Here is a 17,945-nt window from a genome sequence, read left to right on the forward strand (position 1 = left end):
TTTTGATGATGTATATGTCGGTTAGCAGTGCTTATGTTAGTATGTTAGGGGTAAACTGGTCTATAGACATCCAGTCCTATAAGGATATGTGTGACAGACTTAAGATTCTCAGATTTTGGATGGCATACAATGCGGTCTAATGGCCAACAGCCCTGGTTTCCCAATGGGCAGGTTGAGGCCACAGAACATATTTCATGGATGTAACCTGCTTTTTTGCAAATGAATGAATGAAAGGTCCTACCAAGCTTTAAAAAAAAAATTAAATAAAGTAATTTATTTAAATATATGAATAAAACAATTTAATAAAATACTATTAAGACCTAAAAGTAAATAAACCATTTCAATGATTCATTTAAATTAAAAATAGAACCGCCTCCATCCAAAAAGAAAGAAGGGTCGAGAAGGTAGTAGGAGGATGACAGCGAAGAGAAATAGGAAGCGGTGGAGGAAGGAGGCAGACAACAAGAAGGTTGGGAAACGGTGGAATTAAAGATATAAGGGAGTGAAGAAGGCCATAACAGGAGAAGATTTTCGGAGAATTATAAAGAGTAGGAAATTCCAATAGTGTCATTGATAGAAGGAAATTTGAGCTCAATTATTCTTGAAGTTTTGGGCACGAGGCCCAGAGTACCTCGAATTTGAAGTACTTTGGAGCTAGGTACTAAGATTGTGCTCAGTTTGGTAGGTAGGTTTCGGTCATTTTGTTAATGAGAGTAGGAACGAGAGCCACAGCAGAGCAAAGACATCTTCAACCACAGAACCCCATGTTAGTACTCAATGGTAAAATTGATAAATTTTGTACAAAATTTCAGAGTTGTATATTCAGAGAGTAATATTGATTATACCTTGTTAAATTCCCAATTTAGGGTTTCACCAACTGTTTTCAAAGCTTTAATATCATTAAAATTGTCAAATTTAAATTCTAGGTCTCACAGTTTGTTGCAAATAAGAGATGCTAAAAACATGTGTCTAGAGCGTAAAGTTAGATGTGTCCTTGGAATGGGATGCCTTTGAGTGTGACATTCTTTAGCCAATGCATGTCATTAGAAAGGAGTATGTTTGGGAGACAAGTGGATGATATGATAGCTTGGTAGAGAAATATACAAAACCTCTTTATAGAAAATGAGATATTGAGTTACATTTGATAGGGAAGCTTCCTCATTTCAATAGGATGAGAATATAGCATTCAAAGCAATATTTACCACTTGAGTTTTAGCCAAAATCAACATTTCTGTAAATTTCAAGCCTCTCTTGAGATTGGATCTAAGGCATTTTTGCTAGCATTCATTGCCTTTGTAGGGCAAGGTTATCTATATTATCATATCCAAGCTCAATGATATTACACTTTGATATACTCTATTTTGTGTACTAATGCAATTTAAGATGCACAAACAAAATCCCCAAGGGTTTCCTTTATTGGTGGATACTCATTTGTGAAACTTCACAGAGGCCTTGAGAAAAAAAATCCCACAAGTCCCTTATGGTTAGCTGTAAAAGGCACATAGTTGGGTTAGGCACAATAGCTCTCATAAAAGTTTGGAAAGGCTCCAGCATGAACTATCCATGGACTCGAGCATGTCTGCACTAAACTTGGGAGTTATCTCAGGCTTCCTCACAGGGCAGATAGGCTAGAAAATTGTTAAAGCCTTTTAATATATAACACAGTGACACACCCTCTTCTAGACCTATTGTCCAGGGCTACAAACACTTTTACTAAAATTCCAAGGGGTTAACTCAACCAATTGTTGCCAATGTCACTGGGAATTTGGTTCAATCCATGTCCATAGGCACCTAGTTCAAATCCCTTCAGGTGAAGTGCAGCCAGTCTACGCCAATGGGTTTACTAGGAATGCCATCATCGAATGTGGGGAAGCATCCCTTGGGTTTCCCTGCGATATTTTCTTTGGAAAGAAGGATCCATAAATAGAAGGAAAACTATATTCTTGTGCAATAATGTAATATAAGATGCATAAACAAAACGAAAAAAATGGTTGATAGTTGTGATATTATTTTCTAACAAACCTTTTCACAATTTGCTTTAACTTTTGGATCCACTTTTAGACCCATCTTCTCCTTATAGTCATCAAGCAATTTCTTTGTCTTAGCTTCACGCATTTCCTTCTCTTCTTTAGTCTCAACGACATCTCCAGGTCGAATTACCTTCCCTCCACCATACTGCATAATTAGAATTGGTGTAACTATAGGTGTTGTTCCATGGTACAGAATAAGGATAAAAATTCATAAAAAACAAAATCAAAAGATATCAAACCATTTAAGTTGCAAAACCTATTACAACCATTGTTGAGTATATATTAATAGCATAAAAAGTTTTAGTTTAAGGTACTCTAACCAATCAATTCATGACAACGTATGTACAAACACACATAAGGTCTGAGATCTTATAGCAATAAAATTCGAAGTCAAAGTAGTGATCAATGATGTTAAAATTTAAAATAATAATAATAATAACACTTCCAGTATAAAATGCTACATTAGATGAAAATTGTGAAATAAGAAATGAGATAACTCGGTAAAAGCATGGAATTTCTTCTCAAGAAAGAGCAAATATGCAAATGAATTTCACTTTATGTAAGGATATTTTATTATAGCATGTATTGGCTGTTTAAGAAGTGCAATTTCTAGACAATTATACCAATATGCAAAAATATTCATGCCACAACAAAATATATATATCTCAAGTTTTATGTCGCAAGCTAAAACCTAATCTTATTTATCAAAGACACACATGTTACATATTTAACATCTTCCCATTCAACTTTTCAAGTCTCAATCATCCATACTTGAAACACCAACATTACTTATAGTTGGACATGTCAACTAAACAACTATGTCAGACTATATATCAGTACTGACAAAGTAAAATTAGTTAATTACCAATCATGTAGCTGCCTATTCTATGTATAGATACCACTCTTTGGTTAGGATGTAAGTCAAAGCAAATTGAAGGATTGAACAACTACCAAGCACTTGGCTTCTTAGTGATTTCACCGCATTCACTAATACATCTCCTTTTCTGAATGTTTCTCATCTACTGCATGAATGTGATTGGTGCATGAGTTGTTTGTCTATCTATCTTGCTCATTTGTGCAAAGATAATATAGGTTCCATTGCCACTCATACAATGACCTATTAACCCCAATAGCGCTTCTTGCTACCAAAGGGTTAAATTCCAATGAGGCTCAGTCACATTGGTCTATTACCATATGCTTCATGGCATGATCATCAATTAAAGGACCTTTCATATTCAGTTTCGCTAGCATCAGAAAAACTGCTGTATTGGGCAGTTCTGGTTTTTATGATATTCAAACCATCAGGAGCCCACACATCAGACTTGACTACATTTTCTTGATCTTGGTGAAAAAGCGAGTCCTATGGGACCATTTTCACTAAAATATGGAATGCTACATTTTCCTCTGCTTTTTTGTACTTATCGACCAATGTGTCATTTGGCCAAAATTTATACTTTCATGCTTTTTTGTTTTTTTGTGAAGAATGTCTTTTTTAAACATGGCTATAATTAGTAACTTTACGTATTTGGCAGGTGCAGTTATTGGTCATGGTTTCCAACTAGCAACTGGGGTGATTTGAGTTACCTTTGCATGGAAAAATGAGGAGTTGAGTAGCATCTTTGCCGCTGGTTTTTGTATCAAGCTGATACTTGGCATGGATCTAAATCCTGGTTTGGGTAAATTTCTATGGATTATGACTTTAAAGTCATTATTTGTACAGTGACTAATTTATTAGACCCTCATTTAATTATTTCAACCGCATCAAAAGGTGGTTGAATTGCTTTAATGAGAGAGTGAGAGCTTTTACTAAATGTCTTCATGAGTAAAGCTAGAGAAAAGTGAGGATTTTCCATTCCATAGAGGAGATATGAAAAGCAAATTTTTTGTTGATGTTTCCATTCAATATGAATGAGTAAAGAAAAGCAGATTTCCTGCTTTTTCCCAAACAATTGAGCTAAGATACCCATTCGACCTCATTCTTTAAGGATTTGATTGTTCTTTTAGTAAATAATTCTTATGAATGAATAAGGCAAAGTAGTGCGCAGCTGAGGAAAGACATACAAGCCATCTGAGCCATGTAAAAGTTATGGGGTGCAGGTACAGGAGATGATTTTAATCAATACTGTCCACAAAAAATGAGCGCTGAAATGCAAACATGTGTCGGTTCATAGGGCGAGGAATTCTACTATGCATAATTTCATACTCTCTTCCAATCTCTTAATAGTTATGGATTGATTTTATCGTGGATTAAGTAGAACAACACTTTATTCTATTGTTTATCTGCTAGTGATATCATATCATCCAACTTGGTAACTTAACTTCATGTTGAAGGGTGCATTATGGAGATATTTATAATCAAACTGCTAGAAATGATAACGGACCTTGGATGCCCAAAAACATCCTCAAATCAGTGCACAGATTAAGTCAAATGCAGCTTCTGAAATCATCATGTTATGTTGTAGGAAAAACACTATAATGTTGGGTTGAGGTCACCATTCTAGCAATTTGATCACCCATAGTTGATTATCTTGTTGCAACCATCACTGTGCTGTTACTTGCAACCTACAATTCTTAAAAGCTTGAAATCACCTGCTGTTATAGCAATTGTGCTAAGATTATTGGAGAAAAACACCTTAAAATAGTTTAGTGGTTGCGGAGACCATTGGGCCATTGACATGGGTTGACATCTTTTTCATACCTAGCTATACTCTAAGTTGTTTCTAACAGCTTAAACTAGCTGTATGGGTAGTATGAAGTATACATATGGTCTTTTCTGTTTTAAGGGAAATCTCCTTATCCATCAGGAACATGATCATGTCAAACTCAGGAAAAGATTTCTATTGTTAAACAATTTGGTGATATGCAATGAAAGACAGCCATGTGGGATGCTCCTAAAAACAAATTAAGAAGAATGAATTTTTTGAAGTGCCTTAGCTGTGGACAAGAAGAGAATTTGTGTCTTGATTCACTCCAGATGGAGGAATGACCCAACCCTGTAATCCTTTTAGCAAGGAAGGTCAAACAAAGGAGTTTTTCACTTAATAGCATGTGACGGGAAAATATATTCAAAAGAATAATTCTCCATAGATGAACTAGTACTAAATGCATATATATAGTATATTTTAGTATTTTACTGTAAGGAGGAAAAGACAGCAAAGGATAGTAAAGAAAGATACCAATGAGGGTTGTAAAAGGCTTGTCTTTCCCAAACGCACAGTCCACAAGGATGTTGAATTTTTTGAAGATGTGTTGTCGCACAAAGTGTCCAGGCACCGTGACAATGCTCAGAGTGAGGGTTGTCACTCTAATCCTTACTCACTCCGTTTAGACTCTCTCCTAGACAAGTCAATGAGGGTAGTCCCTAAGGTGAATGGATGAAGATAGTCTGTGGAACATGTTAGGATATTCCGACACATAGGATATAGTTAAGTTCAACTTGGTCTACTGTAGAGTTAGGTATAGAGTTAGGTAAAGTGTGTTTCTTTACCGTTGTACATTTTGTAACTTACAATCCGACGGTCACGATATGTAGTGATCCGACAGTTCACTCTCTCCTCGGTATTACCGACACTTGATCCGTGGCTTGACACCCGATTGGTCCATGAGTTCTATTTAAAGCGCATGGAGGGTCATTGTTCGCGTAATCCGTGCATGAGAGAAGCTTATGTAAATTTTCATTCTTTGATTAATAAATTGTCTGTAGTAGCCACGTTGGCACAGGCCGTGGACTGTTTCCCTCTTTGAGGGTTTTAACCACGTCAAAAATACTGGTGTATTGATCTGTGATCTGGTTGTGAGCGGTGTCCTTTTGGTGTTCTTTCTGAGGAACTTACCCTGTAAATTCCTACATGGTATCAGAACTATTTGAGGGCCGCGTCCGTTGGTGATCCAAATCTGAAACCGGTAGAACTGCATCCGACTGTTGTTTCCTAGATCTGTTGTTTCTGACTGCTTTCGGGCCAAGAGGACTGCTCTGTTGTGTTCGGAGCATCTGTTCCAGTGAGGAACCCCTTTCGTTTCATGCGAAAAGGTTTCCGGTAGCCCCAGCTGCGTCTTTTTTAAGATCTGGAGGTATACAGTGTTTATTTGCAGTTTACTGTTATTTTCTCTCTGCTTATTTCGGTTTCGGTCTATTTAGCATTTTTTTAACCGGATCTATACCTTTCATTTCTGCGTATGCTCTTTGCCCTGCGACTCTGTGCGATCTGGGCAAATCAGAAACAGAAAGGAAGGATTTTTCTCATGCGTATGCTCTTTTCCCTGCACCTTAGTGTGATCTCGGAAAATCAGAAACATTGAGAAAAATATTTAGTTTTTCGGCTAAAGCTAACTTTGAGCCGCAAGGTTCTTTTTTTTAAAATATCTAGTTTTTTGGCTAAAGCTAACTTCGAGCCATAAGGTTCGTTTTCTTTGCATGTCCGTGTTGGGTTTTGTGTTTTGTGTTTTGTAGGGAAAAAAAAGAGCTTTCTCAAGGCAAGCACGCAAACCAAGCCCCCCCCCCCTCTCTCTCTCTCTCTCTCTCTCTCTCAAATTTTTTGTATAGATCAATTGATTCAAAGCTATTTTAAGAGAGTAGAGGTCTTGGGTTCAAGTCTCCATTTTGTGGGGGCGGATTTTTTCATTTCCGCACATTCGCGCACTTTGCCGGCAACTTCAACAATTTTTTTTTTTTAAAAAGCCATAACTTCTTCATCCGGAAGCCTTTTTCAGAGACGTTTTTTTTAAAACCGCCTAATTTTTCGAGATCTATCCATTGGAACACTTACTTTCAGCATCTTTAGCTTCAGTTTTTTAAAAAAAAAATGGAAAGTCCATGCCAAGTCATTCTTGACAGCACTAACTACTTCCAATGGATATCCTACATGGAAGATTTACTTAGAAGTAAAGGTCTCTACAGAATAGCCACAGACCAAGAGAAGAAACCAAAAGATGAAGACAAGGCTGCAAAATGGGAAAATAGACAAGATCAAGCACGTGGTTTGATAGGGATGTCTATTTCTCCTGATCTTAGATTCCATATTGCAGAACTTGAGACTCCTCATGAAGCATTGGAACAAATCACTAAAGTTTTTGGGATTAAAAATGAAATTAGAGCCCATCAACTTGAAAATGAGTTGCTTACATTGGATCCTAATAATTTTTCTTGCATTGAAGATTTCATGTCCAAATTCAAGACCCTTAGATATCTCTTGGAAGGTGTTAAGGTTAAGAAAGAAGATAGTAACCTTATTTATTCCATCCTTACTAAGTTGGGACCCGCCTACTTTGTATTTGTTTCCACCTTCCATTCTACAAGGGAAGCTTTCATTTGTCAGGGAAAAGACTACAAGGCCCCTTCCTTTGACTCTTTTTGTGATTCTTTAATAAGAGAACAAGAAAAACTCTTACACCTTGGTCTTCTTAATCTTGGAAACTCTTCCAAGAAAGCGTTAGCCGCCCAGCAGCGACCAAATTCAAAGAATCCTAAGAAGTCATATCCTAAAAAGAATGGTCCTAAACCAAACAAGGGTCCTAAGCAAACTCAGCCTCAAAATGAAAGATCATTTCAGCAAAACGATAGGACCAATAAAAACAAATGGAAGAAGACTGATAGACATTGTAACTTTTGTAATCGAGATGGCCACTTAGAATCTAAATGCTTTAAGAAGATGGAAGCCTTGGAAGCCGCAATGAAGAAACATAACATCCATGTGGAGCATTCTTCAACTTCAACTTCAACTTCATCTTCAGGAATGGCACTTTCTGCATGTCGTTGTCAATCATCTCGGTCTGGTTATGCAATAAATGTATCTTCTTCTTCTCATTCTCATGAGTGGCTCATTGATTCTGGAGCCTCTTATCACATGGCCAAAAACAAAGCCATGTTTTCTTCTTTAAATGATTGTAACACCAAAAATATATATGTTGGTGATGATAGATCTCTTAATGTTGTAGGGACTGGAACTGTTCATCTAGACAATGGTCAGTTTAATGATGTATTATGTGTTCCAACCTTATCCTGCAACCTTCTATCTGTATATCAGATAACTCATTCAGGTGAAGGTAAAATTGTTGAATTTTCACCTCATGATGTTGTAATCAAGGATCTAAGAGAGCCTAAACAGATTCTAGCTACTGGTATTGCTGATGATTCCACAAGGTTGTATAAGTTTCACAACTTTGGGTCATCAAATCTTCCCTCAGTATTTGTTGCTCATAATGATGAAGTGAGCAAACTTTGGCATGAGCGATTTGGTCACCTAAACTATCGCTCCCTTCAGCATCTATGTAAAGAAAATATGGTGACAGGTCTTCCTATGGTATCTTGCAGAGATGGTGTTTATTCCGGATGTGTACTCGGAAAACATCATCGGGACAGTTTTGGAAAACGTGCCTCTTGGCACGCCTCAGCCCCTTTACAGCTTGTGCACAGTGATTTATGTGGTCCACTTCCTGTTGCTTCATTCTCTGGCTGCAAGTATTTCTTAACTTTCATTGATGATTTCTCCAGACACACTTGGGTATACTTCTTAAAACTCAAGAGCGAAGTATTTAACACATTTTTGGCCTTCAAAGCCTTTGTTGAAAAACAATCTGGACATCAAATTCTTAAGCTAAGAACTGATAATGGTGGAGAATATGTTAAAAACACATTCATCAACTTTTGCACCGAAAATGGAATTCAAATGCAACATACTGTTCCATACACTCCACAACAAAATGGTGTAGCTGAAAGGAAAAATCGCACCTTAAAGGAAATGGCTAATTGTATGCTGCAATCTAAAGGACTCAGTCTTAGTTTTTGGGCCGAACCAATTAATTGTGCAAATTATATAATAAATCGCACTCCTACTAAGGTTCTAAAGAATCTCACTCCAAAAGAAGCTTGGAGTTCCATTAAACCAGATGTAAGTCACTTTCGTGTTTTTGGAAGTGAAGCATGGGCCCATATTCCAGATGAAAAGCATAAAGCTTTAGAACCTAAGAGTGAGAAATGTACTTTTGTTGGATATTCTGAAGATGTAATAGGTTATAGACTTATTCCATTTCAGTCCAAAAATGTTATCATTAGAAGAGATGTAAAATTTGATGAAAATAAATCGGCCTGCGAGCCTAGTCCGGCGGATGTGTAACAACCCATCTAATTGACCCATTAATTAAAATGTTAAACTTTATAATATATGAATATATCTATATATATATACATTAAATTTATGGTATATATAGTTAGACTTTACAAATAGCATTTAATAAAAATATATATATCATTAAAAGATTATAACATATTTTGAAATGTTATAAGTATATATATACATCATTAAATAATTATAGCAGATACTTGATAAAATGTTATAAGTGAAAACATTTAATGTTTGTAAATTATATTAAATAAAATGTTATAAGAAATATCATTAAAGTTAAACTATGTATTAAAGAACAGTCATGCATATACATAAATATAAGCTAAAGTTATGAACTTAAGCCATAACGTGACAACAGGGATGTCAATCACAATATATATATATCACATATAATGGGTCGTATAAACAAAATATCTGAGCTAATAAAGACTACCCCTACCTACTGAAAATTGATTGCAAGAAATATCGCGGAGGAACTTCAATGCTGAGGGGCGGTGGCTGCAAGTGGGAGGGCGGCCACCGCCAGGCAGGGGGGATATTTATAACAGCAGCCTGACCCGGGAGCAGGGGGGAGAAAAACCGGAGAGGATTGAGAATTGATCAGCAAAAACAGGAGAAGTAAACTTGAAATGGCAGAGTTTTGAGTGATCTGAGTTCTGGGCACGGAGGGACAGAGAGCCTCTGTGGAGAGCTTCTCTGGATCGAGCAACCAGGTTGCTCTGTCTGGTAGGGTGGTATTGGCCATCCCGAAATTGGATCAAATTAGCCAGCAGTTCAGAATTGCTAGTTCAGCAGCAGCATCGGAGGTCAGCCAGCAGTACAGGTAGGTGCAGCTTACAGTTTTATGTATTACTGTTTTCAAATTTTCATATGAGTGTTATCTGTTTACTGTAAGTTCGAATTCAGGGCACTACACATGGTATCAGAGCCCTGTTCAAACCTTCGGACCTCCCAACCCTACGCTCCTGTGCGCTGTGATTTAATTCTCTTTAATAGCTTTTGTTCTGTTGGATTATGCAACCGCAGGCTCTTAAACCCTCTAAGGTTTCCTTTATCAACCAAGAATTCATTCCACCAGCATACTGTTGCGGTCCTGGTTTATATAGCTGTGTTTCTGGTAGTTATAGGATAGCTGCGTTTTTGGCGGTTCTTACATATCACCGCATTCGTAGGTTTGATGATAGCATACTCAAAATCTCAGCTAACACAATGTTTTATCAGTGTTTTCCCCACCGGTTGCCATACCCGGTTTTGTAGTGTAGTAATATCCAAATATCCATGTTTTAAATTACCCGTTCGAAAGACAGGATTGAATTTCTTAATCTTTTTGTGACTTTTATTTAATGGTATAGTCAGCTGGAACTTTAAATCATATTCACAGTTACGGATAAAAGCGTCAAACAATGTCGTTGTGGCACATTGGTAGTGAAAATGGTGTTGGCCTGTTGGTTAAGGCGGAATGGTGGAAGGGGTGTGATTCGATCACCCAACCCCACGGTGTCTATTGCCGATTTTTACGATTGGGGCAACGACACCAAGTTAGGGCTTTTGCGGACGTGAAAGTGGAATAAAACGCGTCCTAATAGTTGGAGCATCCTTCATATACTTACATTAGGGTTTGAAGACAATCCAGTGTTGCATACAACGGAGCGAAGTAGAAGGAGCGGCAGGGCGAGGAAGGAGCGAAGTCATACCAGTTAATACGAGGTTGCGAGGTCGAATTTGGTTATTTTTTTTGATCGAAGATGCCTCACTCCGCAGTCTGGAATTCTCATCCCAAGAAATATGGGCCCGGTTCCCGCACCTGTCGGGTGTGTGGCAATCCACATGGCTTGATTAGGAAATATGGTCTTAATTGTTGCCGACAGTGCGTTCGCTCTTATTCCAAAGACAACGGATTTGATAAGTATCGCTAGGAGAGATGGAATTCGTTGGTGAAGGCGGTGCAATGTTGGCAGTGATCTTTCCCATTATCGAGTCAATCGAAATAATTCAGTTAGAAATCGGGGTTTTGGTTTATTGTTTATTATTATGTTGTTCAAATTTCATTCTTATTTCAGAACTTACCGATGAAAAGATTGAAATGCTTCATAATTTATCAAATTTTGTCAAGGCTGATTCAAGCTGATTTATAACTCTACATAAAGGTTATATATGTAGAGCTTTAGTAGACAAATTTTCTGAAGTTCATTGACGAATAGAATCATAATTTGTAGTTGATTTAAATCCTTGGTTAATGGGACAACGAAATTATTTAGTTTCTATTCCAAAATCCACTATGGAGAATTTATGTTGTGCTCTTATGGTTGATCGTCATTTTTTTTCAATCTCCTTTGTCTATTTGCAATATCGATTTTACAATCCATTTATCATGTTCGTTTTGTTAGAGGCTCCTTTTCAACCAAACTTTATTTTGTAAAAGTAATCATTTTGACATTTATTCTTTTTTTCATGATTGGATTTCAAGCATTTTATAATGGTACATCCATTCAGATTCCTCTGGTTAAATTAAAGCAGGAAAGCTTTTTCGTCTATAAAGAAAATATAATGTATAATGCAACTGTAGGGAGCCTTTGGAAGGCAGAGGCAACGAAGACATGAATGAAATAACGACGTACTCATTTTCTCAACGATGCCTAGTTGACTGTTCCAAAACACATACTTGGTTTATGAATTTGTAGAGCCTACGAACAGAATGCCCAATTGTTCCAGAAATCCAGAACAGAGAATGCCGATATTGTTTTAATTTACCTTTTTGCATCCTTTTGTCTTCAGCTTAAGCTCCCATAAATCATACTATTTTACCATTGGTGGAGTATCATTTTGTTTGAATTAACTTCAATTTAGTTGGTTTGATCTCCTTTGGAAGCAGCTTGTTGTTTTCAAATTTGCTATGTTGCTCTGTGTTTGCTAATTTTTCTTTCAATTGCTTTGCATTATAAAGTATTTGAAATGGCATTTACCAATCATTGCCAGAGTTTAGGGATAAATAATGATAGTAAATATTTTTTTAAATGCACACAACCATCCCCTTGAGGATGATTGGATGAAGGTGTGCACTGTGTGCAAAAATGCACACCCAGTTGTCCCATATGTGGTTGTTCCTGCATTTTTCTTTTATTTTGGGACAAGCCCTTACACAGTTTCCCAAGGTGTCTGTTGCCTCTTTTGCTTGGTTATCATTACTGGTTATAGCCACTAGTCCCTTTGACTTTTAGACTCTGTGGACATTAATACAAATTTCAATTTCAATTTATTTCCCAATGAACGGCTTGTGATATGATTATTCAAACTCCGAATGTGTCGGTGGCACTCCCTTAAATGAATTTGTTCTTTCATAAAATAAATTAATAATACTTTATATGGGGGTATAGACTGAACCAGTTCATTGCATTATTTGAGAAATTAAGGAATCAAGGGACCTCTAAAAATAGTCTCCACTTGCATGGGGACCCATCAACAATACCTTGGCTGAACCTTGAGAGAATGTTGGTTTAATAGTTTTATTATTCAACATTTTCAAGTTTCTTAATTCATCCCTAGAAACCCTATGTGGCCAATAATCTAAAAGGTAAAAAGGACTCTGGAGACAATTTGTCAAACTCTCATAAATTTCCAGATCAAAACTACTGGGAAATAGCAGCATACTTCCTAAATAAATGGCTATAAAATGTCTTTAATGATATCATTACCAGTTGACCGTAGATAACCTGAAAGCAATGACAATGGCATGGGTTAAATTACTTTTGAATTTCAGAATAACAAAAATATATATATATATATATATATGCGCCTTGCCATCTAGATTTTTAAAGACACTATGTTTACAATGACCGTGTAAACACTAGAGTTCTGGTCAATTCTGCAGAACAAAGAGTGTTAAGGCCTCTTAAATTTTTAAGAGAGCCAACTACAACTCATTGACCATAACAAAATGTTGAAGTTTATTTTCAAACCATTAGAGGAACCGTGATAATTTGAAGTAGATGAATCAGGGGAATTTTGAATCGTACCAGTAGATCAGATATACATTAAAATAGTGAACATCAGATGCCATTCAAGAAACGAATTTGGATGTCTTACCTTAGGGAATAAATAACCATACACTTCTGCATTATTCATTTTCATTTTTAGAAAACCCTGCATTAGGACAAGGAGGTCGCGTGGCCACCCTCCTTGACCTCGGTACCAGTAAGATCCGCCTAGCGGGTAAAATAGCAAAACTATACCCGTTTCAAAATGTGAAGTTGCAAGGAAATTGGTGTGTTAAAATTCGGTTATCCGCCCATATTTTTATATTTATATACATTTTATTTGTGTTCAGGGACCATTACGATGGTAAAGACGTATGAGCGACGACGACGTGACCAGGCAGCATCATCACCATTAATGCCGCCACCGTCGCCATCGCCACCGCCACCGTCGCCATCCCCCTCACCCTCGTCACCACCAAGGCAGCAGTCAACATCAAACGCTCAAGCGCCAGAGTTGGCTGTGATAATGAACTCTTTGCAGGCCTTGTTGGAAACATTAAAGGAATCAACTAAGGCTAAAAACAAAGAGGAATCTCAGCATGCAGCCACCAGTTCAGCGGAACCACATAATTTGGAGCCCAGAGGATCGAGAGAAGACATCTCTAGAGAGCTTCAGAAAATTAGACTCCCAGAATTTTCGGGAGGTCGAGCTGGTGAACGCGCTGAGGCATGGCTGGAAGGGATGAACCGGTGCTTTAGGTTAAGAGAATATTCGCCTTCAGCAAAGACAAAAATTGTCGTGTTTCAACTAAAGGAAAGTGCCCTGATTTGGTGGGGAAACCTGGAAAAGCAGCTACACCTTACATCAGACAACGTTCCTTGGGATCTGTTCGAGGAAAGGTTCCGAGCGAAGTATTTACCCCCATATTTTCAACAACAGCAAGCCAGAGCCTTTCATACACTAATTCAGGGGAGTAAAACGGTGGAAGAGTACGAAATAAGGTTTATGGAGCTGGTAAAATACATTCCCTACTTAGACTCTGATGAACGTCAAGCTAAACGTTTCATATTTGGGTTAAACCCCCGCATCAGAGCCTTGGTAAGTATGTGGAAACCATCATCGGTAGCCGAGGCAGTCGAATGTAGCCGTTATGCAGAAGAGCACCTTGGAATCAAAAAGGATATAGGGCCAGCAGGGCCTTTACAATCAGGACTCCCAGGGAAGGCTCCCCGGAACTTTTTCAGAGGAGGTAGCTCGAGGCCACCTTACAGTAGCAGGTATACCCCAGGTATGGGGACAAAAGTTCCCATGGCGGTAAACACTATAGCTGCAGAATCGTCCAGCACCAGACCATGGGCATCGCGAGGGACTACCGGCAGAGGAAGGGGTGCGAGAGGAACCAGCATGGGAGGACGCGGCTCGTTCTCTAGAAACTCACACCTTAATTCAAGAGGACCAGCGCAGCTGAATTGTTGGGGATGTGGGGGGCCGCATTTCCAGCGTAACTGCCCAGAAGCGTCATCGGACATATTGCAAAGCACCGGGAGGGAGCCGATATCAGCCAAGCGAAGTAATCATAGAATTCATGCAGTAGTCAACCACGACCAAGCAGCCCATCAATCCACTGTAGTGGAATCATCAGGTATTATCAATGGTGTAAAACTCAAAATCTTATTTGATACTGGTGCCACAGATAGTTTCATTTCGTCATATGCATTAAACAAATGTGGGCTGGCAGCTCGTAGACAAAATGATTTCCACCAAGTGGAAATGGCCTCAGGAGAACTCCAAACCGTGGGCTTGAGTGTGGATCAATGCAAAATTGACCTAGGGGTCTGTTCGACTAAACTAAAAGTGTACGTTACCGCCCTAGGGACGTATGACCTTATCATAGGTATGGATTGGCTGGAAGCTCACCAAGCGTGGGTAGATTGTTATGGAAAAAGGATTTTGGGCTTAAATGATGAGGGAGAAGTAATCCAAATTCAAGGAATTAAGAGAGAAATCTCTTTACGCTACATTTCGGCAATGCAGGTGAAGCGTTGTTTAAGGAAGGGTTGTCAGGCTTATGCAATTCACGAAGTAAGCCAGGAAAAGGGACCGTCCTTAGAACAATATCCGGTGTTAGCCGAGTTCCCGGATGTATTTCCAAAGGAACTACCAGGATTACCCCCGGTCAGAGAATTGGATCTCACTATTGAATTAAAGCCAGGTACCCAACCGATCTCTAAAACGCCTTATAGAATGACAGCTCCAGAACTTCAGGAATTACAAATCCAGTTGAAGGAACTACTCGATATAGGGCTTATTCGACCCAGTACCTCACCTTGGGGCGCTCCTGTAATTTTTGTGAAGAAGAAAGATGGATCCTTAAGATTATGCATAGACTATCAGGACTTGAATCGCGCTACAGTAAAGAATCAATACCCTATGCCGCGGATCGATGATCTTTTCGATCAAATGAAAGGAGCCTCTGTCTTCTCAAAAATTGATCTTCGATCAGGATATCATCAGCTAAGGATTTCTGAAAATGATATCTCTAAGACAGCATTCCGGACACGTTTTGGGCACTATGAATTTACTGTGGTACCATTTGGGTTAACAAATGCGCCAGCCGTATTCATGAATCTTATGAACAGTGTTTTCCGTCAGTATCTTGATAAATTTGTACAAGTCTTTTTAGATGATATTCTCATCTATTCCAAGAATGAAGAAGAGCATAAGGAGCATTTGCGGTTAGTATTGTCCTGCCTTAGAGAACGTCAGTTATATGGAAAACTGTCCAAGTGTTCCTTCTTTCAGGAAAAGATTCATTATTTGGGTCACATCATATCAGGTGAAGGAATCTCAGTAGATCCTGAGAAGGTAAAAGCGATCATGGATTGGCCAATACCGAGAAATGCACATGAGATACGAAGCTTTATGGGCTTAGCTGGTTATTACCGGAGATTTGTGGAAGGGTTCTCCAAAATCGCGAAGCCAATCACAACTCTCCAGCGTAAAGGTGTTAAGTATGAGTGGACCGAGGAATGTAATAATGCATTCTCTGAACTCAAAAGACTACTCACCAGCGCACCAATCCTAAGAGTCCCTGATATGGGCAAAGACTTTACAGTATGTACTGATGCATCCAAGCAAGGGCTGGGTGCAGTATTGATGCAGGATAGGGGAGTGATAGCTTATGCTTCCAGAAAGCTAAAACCTCATGAAGAACTCTATGCTACTCACGATCTAGAATTGGCCGCTGTGATGCTAGCTTTAAAGATCTGGAGACACTATTTGGTAGGACGAAGGTTTACACTTAAAAGCGACCATCAAAGTCTACAATATTTGTTCACCCAAAGAGACTTAAATGCCAGGCAAAGGCGATGGAGTGAATTCCTAAGTGAGTATGACTTCGGAATATCATATATTAAGGGAAAGGAAAATGTGGTAGCCGATGCCTTAAGCAGGAGACCCCGGATATTTTCTCTCATACCCATTAAGGTGGACTTAAGACAGCGAGTGCGGGATCACCTTATAAAAGACAGCTGGTATTTAAAAGTGAGGGCAAGTCTTGAGGGGATTAAGGCGAAAGAATCTAAGTTCGAGGGTTATGAATTAGAAAGCGATGGGATCTTGCGATTCCATGGAAGGATGTACATTCCTGATGATAAAGATCTCCGAGATACCATCCTCAGGGAAGCTCACAAAGCCGTATATTGTGCTCATCCTGGAGTAGGAAAAATGTATGCGGATATCAAGAAACTCTTCTTTTGGGCAGGCATGAAGCGGGATATCACTCAATTTGTTGCAAAATGTTTGGAATGTCAGCAGGTAAAGGCAGATCATTGTCACCCAGCAGGTCTCTTACAGCCCCACGACATTCCTATGTCTAAATGGGAGACCATCTCTATGGATTTTATCACTGGACTACCTCTTACTTCTCAAAGACACAATGCCATTCTGGTAGTGGTGGATAAATTAACAAAAAGCGCCCATTTTATTCCGGTAAGAGATACTTATGATGTTGCTGACGTGGCTCGAGTATTCATAAACGAGATTATCAGATATCATGGAGTACCTAAGAAGATTATATCCGATAGAGATTCGCGATTCACTTCCAGATTCTGGACATGCATGCAGACAGCCTTAGGTACTCAGCTAAATTTAAGCACGGCTTACCATCCTGAAACTGATGGCCAGACTGAAAGAGTAAATCAAGTACTTGAAGACATGTTGCGGATGTATGTAATGGATCAGCAATCCCACTGGGAAAAGTATTTACCCTTGGTTGAATTCGCTTACAACAACAGTTATCACAGTTCAATTGGGATGCCTCCATTTGAAGCTTTATATGGCAGACCTTGCAGAACTCCGTTAAGTTGGGACAGGTTAGAAGACCGAGTGATAATAGGACCAGAATTAATCCATGAAATGGAAGCGCAGGTCAGACAGATTAGACAGCGATTAAAGGAAGCCCAGGATAGACAAAAGAGTTATGCTGACGCCCGCCGATCTGATAGGAGGTATGAAGTAGGGGACCAGGTCTTCGTCCGCATCAAACCAAACAAAAGTACTATTCGATTCGGGAAAGGGACAAAGTTATCACCCCGATTTATAGGACCGTTTAAAATCGTGGAAAGAGTTGGATCTGTTGCCTATCGTCTTGCCCTGCCATCCCACCTGCATAGAATTCATAATGTATTTCATGTTTCTGTATTAAGACATTATGTAGCTGATCTATCTCATAACATCCAGTGGAAAGAATTGCAGGTTTCGGACGAGGGAGTCATAACGGTCGAACCGTTACGTATCCTGGAACGTAGAGTTCGACAGC

General features: G+C 38.7%; 1 protein-coding gene and 1 pseudogene across 5 annotated transcripts in view; one reads left to right on the forward strand and one right to left on the reverse strand.

The window, feature by feature from the left end:
• LOC149226684 (uncharacterized) overlaps window positions 1-17,945 on the reverse strand; it is a 340,578-nt gene that overhangs the window by 107,296 nt on the left and 215,337 nt on the right. For 3 of the 5 annotated variants that reach the window (XM_089377554.1, XM_089377555.1, XM_089377556.1), the window contains exon 3: window positions 2,023-2,175. The exons of the other annotated variants lie outside the window; for them this stretch is intronic. In XM_089377554.1, the coding sequence (XP_089233680.1) occupies window positions 2,023-2,175 (153 nt within the window). The remainder of the gene's footprint in view (window positions 1-2,022; window positions 2,176-17,945) is intronic. 5 annotated transcript variants of the gene reach the window in all.
• Window positions 10,673-11,415, forward strand: LOC149226685 (small ribosomal subunit protein uS14z/uS14y/uS14x pseudogene; annotated as a pseudogene).

This window comes from Pinus tabuliformis, chromosome J (genome assembly GCF_031772625.1).
Source record: "Pinus tabuliformis cultivar Carrire ecotype Pingquan chromosome J, CPIR1, whole genome shotgun sequence".
NCBI classification, from domain to species: Eukaryota; Viridiplantae; Streptophyta; class Pinopsida; order Pinales; family Pinaceae; genus Pinus; species Pinus tabuliformis.